Genomic DNA, 16,981 nt, shown 5'->3' with positions numbered 1-16,981 from the left:
GTGAACGATGCAATCACTCTAACATTTGGTTCCTCCCTACACCTCCCAGCATGAGGTCTTGCCATTGGCTACAGCTCATATTTATGAAGGCGCTCAATTCAGTAAGCTATCATGTAATTTACTGGCTGTGTGAAATGAACTGATTTGGACACTGTTTACTCCATCGTGCAACATCTAGCAAATAGTTTGCAATACACAAATCTACACTATATATACAGTACTGCTGTACTACTGTTACTGTAGTAGTCTGTATGCTAGACCTAGGTGTTTGCACATTTACAAACATAGGTAATAAACTGTATTATAGTAAGTGGCCTCCTATACGCTCAAAATGACAAATTGTTCTGCAACACCATTTTCTAATTCTACAGTAAACACTGAGCAAAAAGAAACACCCCTATGGTGACCTACAACTTGAAAATAATTGGGACGCAATTACATTTACAGCATAGAATAAAAAAAATGTCTTGATGGAGCTCCAACTGTTTTACCTGCTCTATCTATATTTGTGTTTTGGTGATAATTTGAAGTTACTTTGCATTCAGGATGATAACTAATTGAGTGTGAGGTGCTATGGCAAAGGCGCTAAGTGTAGGTAAGTATAGAAGAGTCAGCACATTGATTTAGTAATGCCAGTTGTACAGAGGCATCTACCTTAAGTTTGCGAACATTAGCTAACATTAGCCACTAGGCTTGGGCAATATGACAAGATTAGTCCTCACGTGTCAACAATAACAGAAAGGTATTAAATTATGCAAAGCCTGTAATGAATTTTGCTATATATATGTATTGCTATATATGCTATATATATATATATATATATACTGTATAAATGTAATTTATGGTGCTGTTAGATTGCTGCTAGACTGCCCCATTAATACAGGTGTGTGAAGGAGAGTAAATGTTTTTTTTACCATTGCGAAAATGTAGTTTTTGAAAGGCTAAACGCCAAAAATATGTATTGGAGCAGAATATTTTGTTAGATAAAGACATGTTGTTAATTTTGGAAATGATTACATCTATCTTTTTTTCAATAAATTTGGACTTTTGGACATTGGACTGAGATAATTACAGAGACGAAGACACAGCACTGCTTGTGTTTGAGAGAGAGAGACAGAGAGAGAGAGAGACGGTGGACATTTGCATGCAATGTTTTGTGTGTTGAATGAAGCAAGGGTGTGTTTTACTGTTCATGAAATCAACTTTTCTTTTCTAAGAGGAAGAATATATTTTATTCTTTGTGTTCTTTCATTCAACAGTTATTTAGTCTCGCTTAAAAACAACAATACAAAATCTTACCTAGTTCTGCCATTGTCATGTGCCTCCTTGTCCTTGCTAATAGCTAATTGTCTTTGTTTTATCCGACTGAGCTTGTCCACTATGTTATTGTCTATTAGACTCACTTCCTTTTGAATGATGAGTCCACCCATTTAAATTATGGAATGTGAATTATGGCGTATTCGTGTACATGTGGATTTTTTTTTTCTAGCTTGTAGACTGAACATGAGTGAGTAACCACAGGCATTGTTGAAATAAACACACTGACTGCATACTGTAGTCAGACAGTAGACAGTCTGTCAGTAGACAGACAGTCTGCTTATCCTCTCCCCCCTCTCATCTCTGAGCCAAGCCTCAGGAACACTGAGCCCACCTGGAATAGTCTGGCCTCGCTCCCTGGCCTGCCCTCAGGCACCGTACAGTATGTGGAGAGCAGGAAAACTGTGTGCCCCGTATACACTAGTAGGCATTTATATTCACAGGGTTCCCTCTCTCACATTAAAAAGATCTTTTCCTGTCCTTTTTAGGGATGGAAAGGCAGGCTGCTGCTTTTCTTTGTTTTCTTTGTCCTGAAATGCTCTCTCGAAACAGAAATAGAAAATGTGGACGTGAGACGCTTCTGGTTGTCTTTTTAGCCAGACTTGTTTTGAGAAGACTGTCTTTTGGATGTGAATAAGAGAAATGAAGCAGAGAGCTTTTTTCAGTTTACTTTCCATTTTCTGTCAAAGCTGAACTCAACTTCTCAATTCATACTATTCAGGAAGTGTGTAAACACTTAACAAGAAAGACAAACACTTTCTTGCAAATGAGCGAGAAAATGAACAGTGCATCCTAGAGTGGTTGCGTTTTAAATGAATTCAGCTGGCAGAGATGATAATACTGGATAAAAGAGCTGATTTAGTTCAACAATTAAGTGATTGTATCTCATCCCCCCAATCTTAGTTTTCATTTTCACCTACAAATGTGCCTAATGCTTCCCAGAAAAATCATGTAAATGTGTGAGTCAGTGATGAGATAGTGTGCACAGGAGCAAAGAGAAAGAAGAAAAAAAGAAATGACTGCATCACTACCTATTCATTATGGAACAGACATATTTTTACACAACATTCCTCAGACAGACAGTCACTATACTAGACTGTTGTTATTAGTAGGCTCACACAAGCACGTGAATGCCATACTTGCACATTCATTCATTCAAATACTTGCAGATACATTACAACCGCAGCTTTCCATTCTCTGATAATTCAATTTAAAATGTTTAGCAGACTGTCAGGATGATTTTTTGTTATAATGAAGCTTTTCTGAGTATTGTTAGAAGCAGCCCATTTTTTCAAAGCATGTCAGAAAGAGTGTGGTAACATAGTTTATGTCCTGTAATAAACAGTTGCTCAGATAGTCCCTGAATAAACAGCAGCTTTCTTCATTTAGGATGTTATGAGACAATGCCTATGTCTGACACAGTATAAGTATTTTAATGGTGATTCTTGTGCTCTTTTTTAGGTGGAACACTCCATTAATTATCTGGAGATCCAGGGGATTGCTTGTAACAAGCCTACACAGGTACAGTACCTATTACTAACATTAACTGTGTCCAATATGGTGCACAAAATATTAAAGGAATAGTTCCGATATTTTGGAGAATACACTTACTTGCTTTCTTGCAGAGAGTTAGACGAAAACATCTATACAGTACCACTCTCATGTCTCTGTGTTAAGCATGGAGCTAGAGCCAGGAGGTGACTAGCTTAGCAGAGAATAAAGACTGGAAGCAGGGGGAAATTGCTAGCCTCGCACCGTCCAAAGCTCCTCCTTCCACAGCAGATTTAAACCACAAATTATCATCTTTACATTTCTGTCAATGTGCTGATTAAAGACACAAGATACGTGTTCATTTTGGCACATTTATTGCATTTGGACAGGTTAGCCGTTTCCTCATATTTCCAGTCTTTATGCTAAGCTAACTCCAGCTTCACACTTAGCACACAGACATGAGAGCAGTATCAATCTTCTCAGCTAGTATATTTGCCAAAATGCAAACTCTACTTTTAAATTGTACTTTACTAGGTAAAAAAAGGTTTGTCTGTTGTACGTAATATAACATGAACACACAATATACATTTATGCTGGTTTATGTAGTCATACACACGGATTACCCTCTAAATTCAGCTTAAATCATACTGAGTTTTGCATTTTATTTTCCTACGTTTCATTTTACTCTCACTGAACCGGTGGTGTTTCCAATGAACTTATTTACAATGACAGAACAGCCACATAAACAAAAACAGTAAGCTCTGGACAGTATTGTATCGGGAGAGATTCTCATCAAGTATATCAGGGGAGTGCAGTGTATTACATTCACCTGCCATCCTTAATACAATAAAAGCTAACAGATACAGTATGATACACCAAGGACCAAAAATACTGCTGCTGGGTCAAAGGTCAGGATTATCTACAGGGAAGTGACTCTGGAGAAACTTAAACCTCATTGTCTTGCTCAGGGACACTTGAGCAGGATGAATGTTTGCTGACATGGGTACTTGAACCCAACCTCTCCAGTGAAAGGACAGTGCCTGTGATCACAACAGATGTATACACCACAGTGGGTAGAGGGTGGCCTAAACTGAGAGGCTGTGAAGCAATATGTGCTCGTATAATCCTTAAAAATTATGAATGTATGATACACCAAAAACAGATCTGGATCCAGAAATGATGTTTCCCATCTGGGAAGAGCTTCCATTTGGCTTTTCGACCAGAGCTGGCCAGCTGTCAAGTCAGCTGGATCTACCTCCAAAATATGATAATCCATCGCTAACCACACCGTTCCTGCAGCTGAACCTCTCTCCCACTCATCTCCAGAGATGTCAGTCCTCTTAATATCTTGACTGATGGTCTCCCATGTTTAATAAGTGTCAGCAAGGATTATGTTAATTTTGGCCTATAGAGGAGGCATGTATCGCCTTACATCAGCATTTGCATAATTGCAAAGTGGTTCGCCAGTCTTGGTAAATGTCATTAAATCTTTAGTTTGACTTAAGACAAAGATGTGGGATGTAGATTGAGTGGATAGACGGATGTGTTGGTTTCATTCTTGTGAATTATTATTATTGCTGGGTAGATTCAGCGGAGTAGACGGACAGAAAAGTGGAAGCAAGGGAGTCGGATAAAAACATGTGTATAGATTCATGTTGAATCCTTTCACTGCCAATACACTATTCTTATACGGTAGATTTTATTTTGACTCAGTGGATGGAATGGAGTTAAGAAACATGAATTACTAACTTTCTTTTTTTTATCTAGATAAGTATAACTGTGGTTGAAGCGGGTTTGGCTGAAAGCATGCATGCTGTCGTGCATCACTAATTAATGATGTGTCCTTTTAGCTGTTCATAGAGTACGAGCGTGGCTCCTTCTCTCTGAAGCTGCTCTCTACAGAGGAGGTCAATGAGGTGGTCGCTCACATAGGAAACTGTATGCTGAGGATATGTCCCGGCCTACCACCGAGGTGAGCTCCACCTTGATGCGTGTGTGATTGTGTGCAAGATAACAGTTTATGTGTTTTTTCGTGGATTTATTTAAATGTCTCAGTCATGTCAAGATATTTGAATCAGTCCTAATAAGGATGTAGATAATAAATCTCACAGTATTTCTGTTATCAATCTCTGCAAATGCATTTTGATTTTGCATGTTATACTAATAAAAACGTAATAACTGAATAATGTTCTAAATGAATAACTGAAAATGTTTCCAATACTCAAGAGTTTAACCCGGTGCAACACACAGAATTGAGCTCTAGCCGCTATGGTTGCGTTACAGCTACAGTATCCTGTATTTTATGTCCAAAAAAAACATGCCTCTATTGCAATGTGGATGTCAATCTATCAATATATTTTGTTGAGAACAGGAAGCATGAATATAAATGCAGAAATGATCACAGATGTAAAACCATAAACCTTTATAACCTCGTCTTGCAAACAGGTCAAAGTCTTTGACTTGACAGAGAGGCTAATGTTTGTATTGATTTTTTTTTATTTTTTTTTTGTGGTTTAGTTAAATTTAGTTTCTATTTGAGAACTCAGCAACTTCCTGCTTTCAAAATGTCCTCCGACAAGTAAGGCAGTGAGAAAGTCGCCTGGAGCCGCTGATTTTAGAATCTTTTAAAAGGGATTAAACAGGCTTTGAACATTTCACCAGCTAGAAATGGGATGACTAAATTATGTTTTAATCTGTCTTCTCTTCTCAGTAAAGTGATGAAGAAGCTCTGCATGGAGCCTCCAGACAGGCTGACCTCTCTGCAGACTCTGTGGGAGAACAACAAGCCTGCGGAGCCCGGACCCTGTGGTAGGAATCTGTGACTCTACAGTAATTACTGTGTGCTTCTTCATCCCGTTGCTGAGATGATGTATGTATGATGATGTGTGCGTGTGGGGGGTTGTCACAGGCAGTTATACAGTGAGTTTACATCAACGGTATAGAAGTTTGAAATGGTGAATTAAAGCAATTGTGATGAAATTGATTGTAGTTTCAAATTACATGCATTTTTGCACCGCCCACATCCCAGTGCTCTTTGGAAAGATGGATTATTATATTATATTTTTCTGTTGTGTTCTCTCTCTCTCTCTGTCTCTCTCTCTCTCTCTCTTTCTCTAGGTGGGTTTTCTCAGATGTACAGATGTGTTTGTGACTGGTTGGGGCTGCCTTACAAAGAAGAGGTGCAGTGGGTCAGTATCATTTGCATTCTTTTGTGCAGTGGCACAGCTTTGACAGATCCTGGTTCAAAAGTGCTTCAGCGCTGTTGGCTGTATATGACATAAAATTGCATAAAAACCTTTGATAAATACGGTAGGATAGCCACAACAGTGTATGAATAAAGTCCCCTCATATCTATATATTTCTTAAGATCTTTGTCATGGTTCTGCTCCTTCTTGTCCAAAATGGAATGACTCTTTCACTACTGTATATGTTTCATCTGCTCTTGTGCACTTTCTATATGTTTACATATGAATCATCCTGACATTTTTTGTTGAATTGTTTTTTTTTTTATAACAGACATGTTTGTTAACACTCGCTTTGGCTAATTGTTTCCTTCGTCCAGGATGTGGACACCATCTATTTGACACAAGACACCAGAGAACTCAACCTGCAGGACTTCAGCCATCTGGAGAATAGGTGAGTGTTGGTACACAACAGAGATAAAATATAACAATAGCACACCAACACAATGCGAAACACATCGCACACATATGAGGCCACGCGGCTGCAAACATTTCTTGGGATAAGAGAAACACACAACTCAAATTTAAGGGCGGTATTGCAGGTGTGACATGATTTATTTTTTCATGTAAAAATGTGCTGAATTCACCACTAAATTAAAGTGGTATTGCTGAAGGATAATATATAGTTGCAGCTATGACCTTTTCTTTCCTCCTCAGGGATCTGGTGGCTATAATAGCAGTCCTGGAGTTTAACCAGTGGTTCACCAAGCTCTCCACAAAGGACTACAAACTGGTTAGTAACCCTTTTTCTCACAATCCTGCTCTTGTTTGCTTTCTAATCATGTCTGCTCAATTTGTACACCACTGCACATTATGCCGGATAAACCTTATCACAGTGTTAGTCTGCTGCCACAATACGGCAAAGATAATCCAGATATAATCCCATCTCAGAGTTAAGTAGTGAGGAATATCACTACTTAAGACAAATGGATGGATTGTGTCTCTCACGGTCTACCTGCCTGTCAGTTTGTTCTCTATTCCTCTCACATTTGTAAAGGTCCTGCGTCTCACTTCCCTTATTGCACTATACTGCATTGGTGCAGTGGTTTCTGCTTTGTTGGTTATTCCCATGTAATAAAAAGTGGGGTGTTGTCTTGGACGGGGCTGCGTCTCTGTCTGTCCATCTGCCAAATACTGAGATATGGTATCTGACAGATGGACTGGACAGACAGTTAAAGGACATCACAGACCAGCTGATTTGAGCAAAAAGTGGAGAATAACTGTGTAAACGAGACAAAGAGTCTACAGACATGTTAGTTTTATGTCATTAGTTTTGCTGGTATTTGTTGAACCAAAGTACTGGATAAAATACAATTTTGAGCCTGGACTGAAGTGGCGGACTGGGACGGACTGGTAGACTGACCAACCAACCAATGACCCAATGGCTCTGTGGATGGATGCTATTGTCATCCATAGAGCCACACTGCTAGCATGGCTAAATTTTGTTTTGAAAGTTGAATGAGAGGGTTACTGTTTCACACGAGAATTGGCATACCGGTACTGCACTCCCAATTCCGATGAAAAGCAGAAGTAGTTTGAATTTTATTACTGTGTTATAGCCGTTAAAAACTGGCATGTCATTAAAGGTAAAAGTTTCTAAATCTAGTTTTGATAAAACTTAATTGGACGATGGATCCTGTTATTTATAACATATCCCCGTTATTTCTGGCTCCTCCTACTGTATATCATATATTTAGAATATTCTATATCCTATACTACACTACACGTCTCCCACTCCACCTTGCCTAACTATTTATCTGTAAGTATCTGCCTGTACAGATTTTTCCCCCTTTGTTCCCTCCATCTTCCCCTCCTGTCAGTTGACTGAGGATCAGTCCAATGTTCTCGTGTGATAAGACTCTTAATCCTAACGAAACAAAGGGGCTCAATGTCTCAGGCTGTTGCCCCCCTGCAGCACTCCATTACTAACTCTCCGTCTCGAGGCTTCGCTCAGTCTCACCAATTACCACACGCAGCTTCCTCAGTCCAAACAATTATCTCACGTCTCCGTCACAGACAATTCCTTTTGTATTGAATTTTAAAATCCTGCCCCTCGCCGTGCCGTGTGCATATTTAGGCTCAAATACTCACACAGGCACATGTGCACCAACGTGTGTCCTTTCTAGCCCAGATTAGAGTGTATTATAATGGACCCTAAGGGTGTTGGGATGGTTTCAGCGCATGTTTATTAAAATTTTTTACAGTGTGTTACTTGAGTGGTTTTGGTGATGTTAGCCATAGATACCACTTCTTGTGTTCTGGACTATGTTGTGTTTATCAAAGACTGTGTGTGCTTATTTAGTTGCTGTTTAATGCAACAGAAACTCCTTTGGGTGTTTCTAAGGAACCTTCAGTCTCATTTTCCCATTGTTTTATGTGTGTGCATGTTTATACGGTGATAATGGAGAATCAAGGATGTGCTCTGGAGCGTGATTTTTTGAGTTGTTTTTGATCTTGTGCCAATGGAAACAGTAACAACTTAGAAAGAAGAATAAGAACGGGAACAGAGAGTGATGACAGCAAACAGAGGAGTGAAACAGAAAGATAAAGGTCAGCGGAGAGGTCAGTGGACAGAATGAATGAGTGAGATACCAGATAAATAAAGAAATGAGTCAGAAGGTATCAGGAAAGATTTATTCAGATTATAAGAATGAAGCCAGAGCAGGATAAAGAGTAAAGAGGAACTAGAAATTTCCAGTTTGGGGAAACTAGTCTTTACTCTCTAGCAGTAAGTCAGTTGATATTCCTGCCAAATCTATTGGCATGTAAAAGTTCAACTCAAGGGCAACACTGAGCCTTAACTATAGACGGGTTTCTGTGCAGCGTCATCACATAGATAAGCGCGCACCTAAGGGGCGGAAAGCACGGAGTGTTGAGCAGAGCCAAGCTCCGAAGCAGAGATGACAAGGAGCTGTTGTGCAGTAAACGGCACCAACTGCAAAAAAAGAATGAAAATGTTTAATATTATGAGGGGATTATATGCCTTTGCTAAAAACAGAAGGAGATTATGGATCCAGGCCTGATGGGCAAAAGCATTCTAGTCACACAGCCCTAACAAAGCAGCAGGTGGTCATGGCGAGCTGTCATGCTCCACAGATTGATAAAAATGAACTGATCGACAACAGGGTGATCAACCCACATTGTAAGGAAATATTTATATATATTTAGCAACTAATTATACCTTAAAACTTAACATGATGCAAGATTTCGTTATGGCTCTAAATTGTTGTAACGTTACATGACTACGGCGGGGGAGAAAGCTCACTCCGGTATGCCGTAACGTTACATTTTCAACGGAAGACGTCTGATCGTCCACCGGGGCATTCATTTTCACCTGCCCAACATAAAAAAGAGCTGCTGTGTGACTAGTTGTACAAATAACAAGACCAAAGTCCAGATCTCCAGTTTTATATTAACGTTATACCTGTGGCGGCCATCAAGAATGACTAACGTAACTTGAATGCCGACCGAGTGTCAACCAAACAGACCCTGGTCCCCAAAGCCAAATCACACTTATGTCTGATCTAACGTTACTCATTTCATAACAGGTGATAACGTCATATCTGGTGGTCGGACTCTGCAGGGGTCTAGTATAGTTAACAAGAATGTACAAATAACGGAAAAGCTACATTGATTACAACGGTGGTGACGGTGGTTTTGCCCCCTGAATGCCCACCCACCCTGTAATGTTTGTATACAAGAAACCCGTCTATTGTATCTTTCTAACTGTGTACAGTTGCACAGAGGAGTATCTAAAAGAAAAGTCTGTGGACAAAAGAAGACGTGAGAGAGAGAGAGAGAGAGAGAGAGAGAGAGAGAGAGATGTGAAACATTAAAACACAAGCCTCAGGAGGTTAAAATTACAGTCTAACCATCCCTATCAAACAGATGAGGAATTTCTCAGTGCAGTGGACTGAATAATACAACACACAGACACTCTCTCTCACACACACACACACACAGCCGGCTGGCTATCACAGCGAGGGATTATGCTGCTCATCCTCAGTTCAATCAGGCTGTTTGTTTTGTGGCATAATCGAGATGCTGAGCCGAAAATGAGAAAGGAGGAGAAGAAGAGGAGAGGACGGCAGTGATAAGAGGACTTGACTCCTGATTACTTCATGAGCGTGTACCCGTGTGATGAACGTGTGATGTATTGCAGCAGGACGCAGGGTTAGAACAGCACAGCATGACAAGCCTCTTGTTTAATGGGTGGTAAATGGTGCAGTGCACATGCTGACAGCGTCACTGTGCCGTCCCTAACAGTTTTATTGTGAAAATACTGGCTCCTTTGTGTGCTCCCTCTCTCTCTCTGCAACTCCGCGACCGACTACTCTCTCCCCTCTTTTTCTCCATTTCATCCCTCACTACCCTCATATCTGCTTTTTTCTGCATTATGTGTCATCCCTCGCTGCCCTCCATCATTCTTATTCCTCATACTCACAGTTTCACAGAGTAAACATGTGAACAACAGTCCCTTTCTTCCATCTCTCCGTCTTGTTGTCTCTCCAATACCCCTCTCTCCTTTTCTCCCCTCTTTCTCTCCCCCTCACTGTAGATAACAGTGTGGGACAATGTCACCAGTGTTTTGGCCTCACTGAGGCTGCTGGTTTGAGAGAAACAGGCCCTTATAGAATGAATATAAATTACCAAGAATAACAATCAAACAATGGTCCAGTAAAGTTCTGTTTTTTTATGATGGAACATGTTTGTGTTATGAATCAGTGCAGATAGTTAGTCTGGAAAAATTGGAATTACTGCAGTAAGGCAATGTGTTTGTCTACATGTTTGAGTATGACGCAGCACACAGTGAACTGGGTCAGTGAACATCTAGGTAGGGCATTGACGTCCAACTGTTGAATTTTTAATTTGGTCTAAATATGACTGCCTTCGCTCCCCCGGCTCTCTATCCTGCGGTGTTGAGACCACAGGAGTGAGACAACTTTTCTCCCTCTAAAGTGTCGGATGTCTGCTGTCCCCAGTCTCTCCTTGTCACGCATAAATGGTCTTTAAGCAAAAGAGACAGACTTTACTCAGATGCTGTTTTGCAGTGCAGCTTTAATTAGCATAAATGAACAACTTTCCAGAGTAGTTTCACAGCATTTTGCACAGGAACACTTGCGGGAATACATGTGCCCCTGAAGTAAATTTCTGTGTTATTCCTATGACCTTCAATGTTTCAGTTCGAGCGTTGCTGTTCTAGATAAAAGTGCATTTCACGCCTCGGAGCTGGTTCAGTTAATTAGTATATTTTTTATGCTTTTGATTAACGATCATGAGCTAAGATTTACTGTACTGCTGTGAGCGTGAGACTCGTAATATGTAACATTATATCGCTTTTCATCTTTCATATTACCCTTACTGTCTTATTGAGCACTAACACAAAAGCTATAGTAAACTTATAGGGGTTTTTTTCTGTCTTGTTTAAATTATACCACATGCAAAATTATGTATAACAAAAGTTTTTTGTTTGTGTGTGTCTTCAGTCTGCAGATGTGTGTGAGCAGATCCTTCGAGTAGTGACTCGCTCCAGTCGACTGGAAGAGTTGGTTCTTGACAACGCAGGACTCAAAACGTGAGATTATGCACTAACTAACTATTAAAGGGGCACCCCACCAGTTTCACACGTTACGTGTCAAGGTCAATTAACTCATAATGAAGAGTACTACTGGCAGAGCTGTGTCAAGTGTGAGGAAATTACTCAAGTGTTATCACTTGAACTCACATTTTTAGCAGAAAGCCTGTGTTACCAACTGCGGGTGTGGAGAAATAATAGCGTTTCCCAGACAGGAAGTTTCTAATGAAAGACACTACCATTGCATTATGGGAAGTGTAGGATCCAAGCTTTTTAGAGCTTGACCCATACTAGCAACTAAAAGTCAGGATATTTCACCCTGTTGCATCAATTTTAGCCCTTTTTAAAAAATCTATCAGGTCCCCTAACTTTATGAAGATGCAACACTACATCACAAGATTTCAAAATAAATTGTAAAACTTTACGTGTGGCAGATTTTGATTTAATATGCCTGCAACCAAAGTGAATGTCATACATTTACAGATGGAATAACAAAATCCTGACATTGAAATCAATGTGAAGTGGAAGCTAAAAATGTTCCATACATACAGAGTTAACATTTGGACTCATCACACGTAGGTTAAACACAGGTGTTACTCAAGTATTACAGTAAGCCACGACTGTGAGCCAGCATGCACAATACCATGACACTGAAACTAAAAGGAATTCAGCCATCATTTATTATTTACACCTCTGCTTTTCAGACTATGACATGTGACTGTGACACATCTATTCTGCTCTTCTGTTTTGCCATGGCAAAAAAAGGGATATTTATGTTTCGAAAGCTTTTTGATAGGTTGCAACATGTACAGTACATTGGTCATACACACATTACGGATACACTCTTTCACACTCTTTCAGTGATTTTGCCCAGAAGCTAGCTGCTGCCCTGGCCCACAACCCCAGCTCAGGACTCACCACCATTAATCTTGCCAACAACCCACTGGAGGACAGAGGTACGCTATCTGCTCTAATGTAGTCTAATGAACTCATCTCTGGTCTGTTGTACTCCCCACTGCACTTTGTTCTAAACAGCTCTGTTATGAATCTTATATGAAAGGTGACTCTCCTACTAAAGTGAATTATTGAATACATTAAACATTCAGATTTCTCTTGCCAACTCTTAAATGTGCAACATTCATGCATTGTATCCTATACACACCACAGCCTGCCACGAGTATATGTTTACTTGTTAAAGGGCAGCGAGTGCAACAAGTTTAATATTTCATCACATCTATCCTAAGGCCTCTCAGTCTATCCAGGACACATTAATTAAAGATACATCCCACCAAATATTCAGGCAGTCTCATGTAAACATACGACAGATTTCTGGGATTTACGATCTCTGGCTTAATTGTTCTCATGTAAAATTTACCACAAGGATTTGTTGAATGTGTTCTTATCTAAAAAAAGGATACCATCTTCTTTTTGATATTTTGGCTCCACGGCATTATACCTTGATAGACATTTAAACGTTTGTTTTATGTGTTGGTGGAAAATCATTGTCCTTTTTCCCCTGTTGCGTTTCCTCTCTCTTGCTGCAGGTATCTACTCCCTGGGTGCTCAGTTTGCCAAACTTCGTATGGGGCTCAAGCATTTAAACTTCTCCAAAACCTCACTATCACCCAAAGGTATGTGCCGTCTTTTGTATATGGTTCCTAAAACAGGTGGATGATAAATGAAAACATTTGCAATTTTGAAATGGAGTTGGTTGGAATGATTCAAATACAAAAAAATGTATATAAATATTGTGTTGTGATCAGCTGGCTTTCCTGTTTGAGTTTTAATTTACGTACTCCACTCAGATCGGGTGCAATCCACATCTTCCACTAATCTTATCCCCCCTACCGCTGGGAAGCTAATGACACTTAATTATTGCACTATTAACACTGTGAGTGAGAGAGGGACAGAAAGAAAATTATGTATTTAATGTGTGAGTGTGCAGACAATCTGTAAACAGTATGCATGTTTTTCATTTGCATAAATGCTGCTTGTTGGACCACTTTCCTTCGTAAAGCCGTAACGTCTTGGCATGATGGAAAAATCCTCCTGCAGTAATGGCCTTTAATGAAATGCTATGAAGGGACTGATTGCTTTTCTGCAAAAAAAAACTGCTGGGGATTTGTCATAATTTCTAGATTAAATGTAGCCGGCAAACACTTGCAGGTAAAATTTCTTCTTGGTTCTCACCCAAAGTAAAGCAGCCGTCTTTAGGGACCCTCTGTAAACACGCTCTGCTCTCAGGCAATCAATAAAGAGCTATCATATTTCACAGTGTAGGGTTAGTGAGAGGGCCGCGCTGCTTAAACTGAGCCCTGCTCGTCTAGCTAAAGGCCCAATCCATAATCCAAACACCAAAAGCCTCCAATGCTGAGAGCAAAAGTAGGAGGATTGAGGACATTTTTATCTTTTTTTAGCACTGATTTTGTTTGATGAAGCTGAAGCAGATCCATCATTTGATCTTTTGAATTTTAATTCCAGTTGAATGTCACTTAAATATGTTGAAACATTTGCATCCATTGCAAAAATATTGAATATTAGAAATGTATTTCTAAGTTTTTCTCTCATTTTTCCTTTTATCACTCCTCCTTTTTCATCTCTTCTCAGCTGTCTACTGTAGTTCTGTCAAGTCAGTCACTTGACAGTCACGCCTTGATTTACTGCTAGTTCAGTGTGTCAGCCATGTGACAGACGTGACACTGGTTAGTGGTTGTACGCACAGAAGGTCGATATCACGCACAGATTGCATGCAAAGATTTGAAAGACATTTCTCTGTCTCACATATAAACCCCGGTCATTGGAACGATAGCAGCACATCACAAGGTTGTTTGGAGCTTTATGCTTTTTATCAATTTAATTTTATATATTTTCTTATGATATAAAAAAGGGGAACGCCTCGTGACACTGACAAAGGCGTGAGAAAACATGCTCTTTTCACTTTCCATGCATTCACTCTACATTCTGCTCCCGTTCTTTCCTGTCTTCAGCCACTGCTCATTTCCTCTGCTACTTCCTTCAATGTGCTGTCAAAACATCAAGTGGAGATTTGAGGGGTGTGATAATGCTGACACGGCATGTGTGTGTGTGTGTGTGTGTGTTGTAGGGGTGAACAGCCTTTGCCAGTCACTGAGTGCCAACCCGTCCATCCCCAGCAGCCTGGTCCATCTGGACCTCTCAGGGAATGTCCTCCGAGGAGACGACATGCAGGTACAAACACACAACAGTTTCTAATCTATCTCAGAGCCAGATAGCAGTAACACTTAATTGATTGAAACAGTTCAGCGCTGCAGTCGCGTGGAGGCCTTTTCAGACCGTTATAAATCAGTTAGCATGTCACTCTGTAGGGGAGCATCGACTCGGAAAATTCAACATCTGTCATCAGAGCGCAGATGTAGGGATGTGAAAGAAACTCTCTATACTGTGGGGTTAACAAATCAGAATCTAACAGACACAATCAGACTGAAACTAAGGTTGTTTTAAAGCAATAGTTCCACATTTTGGGAAATACACACTTATTCCCTTTTTTTGCCAAGAGTTAAATGAGAAGATTGATACCACTCTCATGAATGTGAAACTAGTGCCATCAGCTGTTTAGCTTAGCATAGCACAAGGACTGTAAACAGATATCTTCTAAAGTTCACAAACAGGAGTCATGGTGACAACGAGCCTCCAGGAAGTTACTGTGCCTCGAGGCACAACAAGGTTTGGTACAGAAATGATGGAAAATGATGAATGAGAGCAGGAAATGGATAGTAGATTCTCAACAGTAGTAAAATAAAACAGAAAAAATGAAAGAAAAGACCTTATTGAAGTCCAAAAAAGCTAAATACAGATATATGCACAAGTCAAAATCACACTGTTCTAGAGGAAGATATTTGAAAGCATTTCTCACTATGATCAACAACACATCAAACTGCTGCAATACTGTATTCTCCAGAGGAGTGGTCACATCCCTGTGTTGACAAACCTCATTGTCTCCTTTGTAATAATGTGTGTCATGTTCTGCTCTACATTTAGCATTTCTACCACTTCCTGGGTCAACCCAACAGCCTGGCGACCCTTGACCTCTCCAACACTGACTGCTCATTGGACCAGGTGAGTCAGGACATATCCGGCCTATTAAAAGATAATCGGCTAAAGAGATACAGTATATAAAAATAGATGACATATTGTTAAGAAAACAGACCCTAAAGAGTGAGAGAACAACTTTCTGTAACCAAACAACATGCAATTAGAGTTGTCCCTCGTTATGCTGCATTGTAAGATGAAGTGCCAGCCATTAATATCTATGTTGCAGGGAATGTAATCCCACTGTATACACCCACTCAATCCATGTTGCCGTCCGCTGCCTGTGAAGTGATCTGAATACCGTATGTGATGTATTGACGTGGGTCTGAAAGCCAAATACAGCCTATTGATTAGTCTGAGATGTAGCCAGCTGTCAGCCTGTCACTGAACATATTGACTAGCTCCTAAATCATATTCTCTTTCTGTCACGTACAGCCAGATACACATACAGTGTACATTTACACGCTTCTAAACACATGACACAGTCGCAAGGCTTTCTTCTTCTTTCTTTGTCACAGACGAGTGAGGGTTGGAAGGTGCAACATTCAAAACTCAATTGATATTAAAGCAAATCAAACAATACTTGAGACTGTTCATACAGCTCAGATGTTAAAGGTGATGTATTCTGTGTGTTTTCCAGGTGTGCTCAGCTCTGCTGCGAGGCTCGGTCCAACACCTCTCTGTTCTTAACGTGTCAAAGAGCGTCTTTCCTCACAGGTTAGTACCCATCTGGGTAGTACTAAATTAATTTGTTGTTGTTGCTTGACATGGTTTGTTGATCAAGAGTGCATTTGCAAGATTTCCCATCACAGTTGAGATGACATCCATATTTATACACAACTGCCTCCTGCATCTTTTTGTAAAATCAGGGCCTAAATGCAATATCAATATTGAGTTGCATCCCAAACCTGTTTCATATTAAAACAGGTTAGGGATGCAACTCAACATTGCATTTCTCCTATACGTTATCATCCATCCTAACACCACTGTGGTTCTCCTTCCCATCTTAATATACTGTCGACATTGACGGGGTTTTTTTGCCCAAAAGGCAGATTTGACCTGAAATGACAGACTTGTTACATCACTTCCTTTCAGCCAAAAATTCTGTCTGTATGTTAGTGTGTGACACCTGCTGGTGACAAAGTGTCATTACAGACACACAGTGTATGTACACCAGTGTTTTGAGGGTGTTTAAATTTGAGTGCCTGTGTATGTGTGTGTGCATCTGTGCCGTGTGTGTGTGTGCAGATCTTGTGTGTAACAGATGGGTGGTGGGTGGAGTTTGCTT

At 40.1% G+C, this 16,981-nt stretch overlaps 1 protein-coding gene across 5 annotated transcripts in view; it reads left to right on the top strand.

Annotated features, from left to right (window-relative positions):
* The window catches only part of LOC119497025 (F-actin-uncapping protein LRRC16A-like), an 81,197-nt gene that overhangs the window by 36,211 nt on the left and 28,005 nt on the right, over window positions 1-16,981 (top strand). For all 5 annotated transcript variants that reach the window (XM_037784782.1, XM_037784784.1, XM_037784785.1 and 2 more), the window contains exons 4-15: window positions 2,779-2,838; window positions 4,659-4,780; window positions 5,519-5,616; window positions 5,926-5,996; window positions 6,371-6,444; window positions 6,708-6,783; window positions 11,537-11,625; window positions 12,487-12,581; window positions 13,170-13,256; window positions 14,729-14,832; window positions 15,643-15,720; window positions 16,334-16,410. In XM_037784782.1, the coding sequence (XP_037640710.1) occupies window positions 2,779-2,838; window positions 4,659-4,780; window positions 5,519-5,616; window positions 5,926-5,996; window positions 6,371-6,444; window positions 6,708-6,783; window positions 11,537-11,625; window positions 12,487-12,581; window positions 13,170-13,256; window positions 14,729-14,832; window positions 15,643-15,720; window positions 16,334-16,410 (1,031 nt within the window). The remainder of the gene's footprint in view (window positions 1-2,778; window positions 2,839-4,658; window positions 4,781-5,518; window positions 5,617-5,925; window positions 5,997-6,370; window positions 6,445-6,707; window positions 6,784-11,536; window positions 11,626-12,486; window positions 12,582-13,169; window positions 13,257-14,728; window positions 14,833-15,642; window positions 15,721-16,333; window positions 16,411-16,981) is intronic.

This window comes from Sebastes umbrosus, chromosome 11 (genome assembly GCF_015220745.1).
Source record: "Sebastes umbrosus isolate fSebUmb1 chromosome 11, fSebUmb1.pri, whole genome shotgun sequence".
In the NCBI taxonomy this organism is placed as follows: domain Eukaryota; kingdom Metazoa; phylum Chordata; class Actinopteri; order Perciformes; family Sebastidae; genus Sebastes; species Sebastes umbrosus.
The sequence above is the reverse complement of the archived record's forward strand: the minus strand, read 5'-3'. Positions and strand labels throughout refer to the sequence as shown.